Here is a 6016-nt window from a genome sequence, read left to right as displayed (position 1 = left end):
GGCTTTTTCGAACTCAAAAATTATGTATAATGTCATAAATTAGGTGTATTGACCATACATAAAATAAAAAAGCATTGAAATAAGCAAGAAAAAATAAAAAAAACGACAAAAAAAAACCCTGTAGGACACAAGTTCATGGTTGACGGGAAGACAACATGAGGGTTAATATGTAATGGTAACACTTTATAATAATGGTACATGAGTTATCATGAATTCATGCATGGCTTTATGCATGCAAAAGCATGAATTCATTCATGTAGTCCTTCCTGTCAACCTTGAAAAAAACACTTATTTTTTTCGACATTTTTGACGCCTTTTTTTTTTTTTAACAGTTTGCTGTTTATTTTCTGATATAAAACAAAAATTGAAAATGGGTCAATTTGACCCAAAGTCAACACAAGGGTTAAATAACATATTGTTCATGCATTAAGTCATGCATGAATTGAGTTCCCAATGGGTAATGTAATCTTTTTCATAATAAAAGGGCACCACAGCTGTATCTGGTAAACTTGTTTTTAATCCTTCAGCTGTCAGATTTTCGCAGTTGAACCACGAGCTCGGGGAAGCCTGTCCGTTCGTCCATGTCTCTGGTGAAGTGCAGGCCGAGTGCCTCGCCGACGACCACCTCGGCCGTGGTGAACACCTCCAGGTCTCCCAGCACGTGACCCCCGACCGTCTTGCCCTCGGCGTCCGACAGGCAGATGTGGAGGTGGGCGTCCCGGTTCAGAGTGCCCACCAGGGAGACGATCTCGAACCGCCCGCTGAGCTGGATCACCTGAGGGAGGGGAAAGTCCAGAAGCATGAAACGTGGAGGATTACTCCTTTACTCTGTTACTTCACTTTATTTATAGCCTATCAATACTACTGGCAGGTGGCAAGCTTGGAATCAGAACAAAAGGGTGAAATCATAGAATTAATGTCTAAAAGTCCAGAGGTTTTAGACATTATTGACTTCATACAGTTGCACTTCTTGGTCGGTATATTGGACCTGTGGTTATAGATTTGATGACCCTGACACAAGCTCTGTGTCACTGTTATTTCACCGTGGAACCCCCCGAAATATGATTGGCCCCTCCCTGGTGCCCATTGGGGGACAATAAAGGAACTTGAACTTTCTGTCAATCTGACAATTGTGATTGCCTGCGCAGAATCAATCACCGGCGATCGCCGCCCATTGCATGCCGGTTAGATTTGTGTCCGACTTGATCCCGACTGAAGTCATGCACACGTGGGCAACGATGACCTCACGAGATCAAGGCGGCCGCAGCTTTCAGAGGCAGCCGACGCAGTTGCTTTCCACCGACTGCAAGACCCAGGGCATGCTGGGAAACGCCTGGCTCTCAGTTGATCTAACAGCTGATTGGTTCAGAATAATCAACACAATGACGTGTTATATAAACTTTTCATTGATTTTGATTTGGAGGGATTTTATTTGCTATTTGTCTGATTTAAAGGCGCATTCTGTACAGAACACGTGACGTTTCACAATCTGTTCAGATCACGGATCATCTACAGTCTGTTGTTATTAACATCAGCAACAGATCACATGTAGAGCATTTTAACAGCTACTCTGTCATAATAAAAACAACTGGAGACTGCGTACAAGCTGATTTATGGGTCTGATAACATTTTATCAAATCGGAATCGGACCTAACAGGATGTGAGTGTTTCTGTGACTTCCTGTTCAGAATGAAGGCTGCTGGAAACGGCTGGAAACTGTCCGACTTGACCGCAGCTTTTTCTTATCACTGCCCCCGGCTGCCGCCGCCTGCTCTCGTCCACTTTACAGGCGAGGTGCAGTTCATCTCGAACGAGCCTATTGTTTCCATGGTGACTATCCAAAATTCAGATACCATGGAACCAGCACTGGAGTTGTTTGTTTTTTAAAGTGGCAGACTGAGCCTATAGAAAATGTGTATTGTATACAATATACAATTTGTTTAAAATGAAAACAAGTTTAACTAATAACGAATGTCATGTCTTATTTAGCAGAATTACATTATGTTCTATTCTATCAAATATTTCCTATATTTCTAAGCAGATTTTCTATGCTGTATTCTGATAAAATGTGTGTATATCTATCTATCTATCTATCTATCTATCTATCTATCTATCTATCTATCTATCTATCTATCTATATATATATATATATATATATATATATATATATATATATATATATATATGAGAGAGAGAGAGAGAGAGAGAGAGAGAGAGAGAGAGAGAGAGTAACATGATACAGCAGGTGCAGCATATCTTCATGTAATTATATATTATTATGAGCTAAATAATATAAATACAATTTATATTTTTTTTCTCTCTTTTTTTCATAAACTCTCACTAATCTTGTACACGGTGTAATAAGGTTTTTAATCTAATATGTGGTCATTTTAAAAGGTGCTAAACAACAGCCTGGATAAAGTCTGCCGCCTCCAGACGGTAAATCTCGGGTTCCGTGCTGCCTTCAGGTACCTCATTTGTATTTTCTGCCGTGGCGTTGGCCAGCCGGAGCGTTGCCTTGGTGACGCTGCCCACGCAGGTGATGATGAACGGCGCTCGGAGGCGCCTCTCCTCCACGAACGCCTGCAGAGATCCCAGCAGGTCCTGACCCGGGCCAAACCGGACCGCGTGGACCTGCAGAGACGAGCCTCCTGCTGCTGAACTCTGGGAGAAAAAACATGGTTCATTTGTTCATTTTTCTTTTTAAGTACTCTCTTTTATTTTAGATACAACAACAATTTTTTTTTAATGTATATTTCCATGTGGGATTTTTTAAAATATACATATAAATCTGAGTTTGCTAATCAGAGTTTGCTAATCACTTCCTAGACAAAGCAGCTAGACAAAGCTTAGATTTTGACATATATTTGTCACACACAAGTTTTAATGAAATGTTTTGTCTACTGGAGGTTGTTATTTTGTAGTGAAAGTCCCCTTCTCTCCCAGTAATCTTCCATGTCAGAGGCCCAGTCATGTTTAAAGGTGGAGAATTGGCTTCTTAGAACATGAAAGATGAGCTGGTCAGATGTAATGTGATAAAGTAGATGAACAGCCTATATGTGTTTTGCCTAATTATTTTATGCATGTCTTATTAGATCATGTGTATATATACAATATTTAATTTTTTTTCCTTTTGGCCATTTTTGTGTTTTTTTTTCTGCACTCTTGCCTAAACTCTAAGTTGTTGTCCATTATCCCATCCTCTTTCAGTCACTCTGTTTTCTGATTTGTACTTGTCTGGAGACAGTAACTTTTAAATAAAAATCAACACATAAAAAAAAAAAAAAAATATATATATATATATATATATATATTTTTTTTTTTTTTAATCGATTATTAACTTATCAGAATCGAGCATCAAATCGTTCTAGAGAGAATCACGATGCATCGAAGAATCGATTATTTTTCCCACCCCTATTGATTTATGTGTGTTGTCCCTTTTAAATAAAAAATCTGAAATCTGGTATTAGTACTTCTACTAAAGTAAAGGATCTAAATACTTCAATACAAAATGTGTGCAATTTGAAATATGTGTGCCTGGTGTGTGTGTGTGTGTGTGTGTGTTCCATACAGATCTTTAACAGGATCATTGTGTTTAACCAAACACCAGCGTGACCTCTGACCCCTGCAGGGGGATGGGGAGGGGCTAACGTGACCCAAACATCACACTGATCTGCAGGTTTACAAAGAGCTTCAACAGGCCGAGCAAACTTCACATCACTTTACATTCAATCACTAACACGGTGACGAGTCAATGTGTCGACTAACAGTCCTCTTCAGCTTTAATTATCACCATATTTGATCTTTTAAAAGTCATATTTAAGTCTATTTTTACATTTTGTTAAAGCAGTTTTCTATTGAAATCTGCTTGAAATGTATATAAATCAACTATAAAACAGATTTCAGGTACTTTCGAAGACACAGTGATTCTTATAAAAGCAGAACAGACACATACAGTAGAAATGAGAAAACCTATAGGAGGTGACAGAAGACTCGGCTGGGAACTTGTAGTACTTTAGGCTACGTTCACACCACTAGTCTTAATGCTTAAATCATATTTTTTTGCTCAGATCTGATTTTTTGTTTGGCTGTTCTCATGACCTTTTAAAATGTGGCCTATATCAGATTCCAGTGTGAACTGTTTGCGGTTTCGAACTGACCCGCATGATCAAAAGACCAATACCAATGACATCAGACGCAGCACGCTGTCACACTAAAGTTAGGGAGGTTATGGAGGAAGGAAGCATTTTGGCTTTTATTTCAAAATGTTTGTGTAATGGCAGCCGTAACATGAGCAGGTGCTGAGGAGGAGAATAGGAATAAAAATAAAATGATGTTTGCTGCTGAGTAAGTTCTTCTCTAATCTAATGTACTAGTGTAAACATGTTGTAGGCCTAGTCTAGTTGTTAATGTTAGTGTCTGTGTCTAGGGCTGTAACTCCTGCCGGACCATATTTGTGACAAATGTCGATGTAGATTGACGTAAAAGTCGCATCAAATCCACCTTCGTTGTTCACCCTGAGGCCGCATTGAAATAAATCAGACCTGGGTCTGATTCAGGACCACATATGGAAGTGGTCTAAATCTGATTTGAAAAAAATCAGATCTGGGCAAGATTTGAGTGTTCACACTACTTCTGAAGAAGTCTGACCTGGTCACTGGACCCCAAAAAAAATCTGATTTGGGCCACTTTTGCCTGCTGTCTGAACGTAGCCTTATCTGCAGCAGTGCAGGTGGATAACTCATGAGACCATTTACAGTAATTTAGCTTTAGAGTCGTTTCTTTTTTAAGTGCTATAGCTCTGGTTAAGTCTAAAAAGATATAAAAACAGCCAGCAGTGTTTCTTCTGCTGCAGTTTGCTTTAATCCAAACAACACATGGCTTCTTCTTCATCTCTGAGAGCATGAGGCTTAACTCCAGCAGAGAGAGCACTTTGTGATGCACAGAGTGAGTGAAAACGTGCATTATTTCATTTTTTTTTAGCTTTCTTAATGTCTGGATGTCACAGGGAAACAATCCTGCCTGAGTGCATTTCAACAATTTGGAAATCTGACATGAGTTTTCTGTTTATCTGCTGTGGATTCAGTTCAGATGAAAAAAAGTTTAAAAAGTGAAAACTCACCATTGTGCACGAGTCTGAGGCTCCCAGAGGACTAAACTCTAAGCACAAACACTTGAGTTAAACATTAACAGGCAGACACACATGCAAGGGTGAAACTGAGCATGCTCAGTGAGAACTAACTTCCTGCAGAGCTCTTCCAGACATTGTTTTTCTGGTCTTTTACTGCCACCTGCTGGTACCTTTAGAGCTAACTGGAGTACAAGATGGGACGCTTAAAATGATCTGTGTTACCAATGTAGGGTCTGGGAACCCCCAGGGGTCCTTGACGGGGTTCCAGGGGGTCCCCAGCAAAAAGGGAAATCATTTGTTTCCACTATAAGTCCATCCCAAAGTAACACAATCACAGAACGTGTGACTATTTTGGCCATGGGTTAATACACTCTCATAAAAAAAGCAACAATCCTGTCAGACAGGGGACCGTGGGACAAAATCTTATCAAATGTGGGTCTAATTTGTGTCAGTTTAGGGGTCTTTCACGTGAAAGAGTTTGGGAACCATTGTCCTATGCCGCCTTGGTTACGCCTTAAATTACAGAGGGGAAAAATGCAAGAGAGAAAATCGCATAGAAATGGTTTCAAATATGCAGAAACACGTTTTATAAAAGGAACATTTATTTTTTATTTTTGTTAATAGATTTTAACCAATTTGCTGCATTGTACAAAAAATACAAAATGCTCGCTGATTGAATCCTTAAACAGAACTGTTTTCTTTTTACTGACATGTGACAGCATTTGGCTGATATTTTCCTTCTTTATCAAGCACTGCAATGCTCTCTGTTTTTGATAAAGTCACATGCATGTGTTAGAGTAACAGGGTGGGGTGTTAACCACTTTAATTGCATTCAATAATTACACACAAAACACGGTTTTAAAATGCTGTTTCTGACATATTTAC

The 6016-nt window shown here is 39.3% G+C and overlaps 1 protein-coding gene across 1 annotated transcript; it reads right to left on the bottom strand.

The window, feature by feature from the left end:
* Positions 1-499: 499 nt before the first annotated feature.
* Positions 500-5254, bottom strand: LOC116045436 (bifunctional protein GlmU-like). The gene is made up of 3 exons (XM_031293086.2): positions 5123-5254; positions 2473-2664; positions 500-775 (listed from the first exon to the last, which is right to left on the bottom strand). The coding sequence occupies exons 1-3, from the start codon at positions 5123-5125 to the stop codon at positions 524-526; spliced, it is 447 nt and encodes a 148-aa protein (XP_031148946.1). The 5' UTR covers positions 5126-5254; the 3' UTR covers positions 500-523.
* Between the last annotated feature and the right edge of the window lie 762 nt (positions 5255-6016).

This window comes from Sander lucioperca, chromosome 19, assembly GCF_008315115.2.
Source record: "Sander lucioperca isolate FBNREF2018 chromosome 19, SLUC_FBN_1.2, whole genome shotgun sequence".
In the NCBI taxonomy this organism is placed as follows: domain Eukaryota; kingdom Metazoa; phylum Chordata; class Actinopteri; order Perciformes; family Percidae; genus Sander; species Sander lucioperca.
The sequence above is the reverse complement of the archived record's forward strand: the minus strand, read 5'-3'. Positions and strand labels throughout refer to the sequence as shown.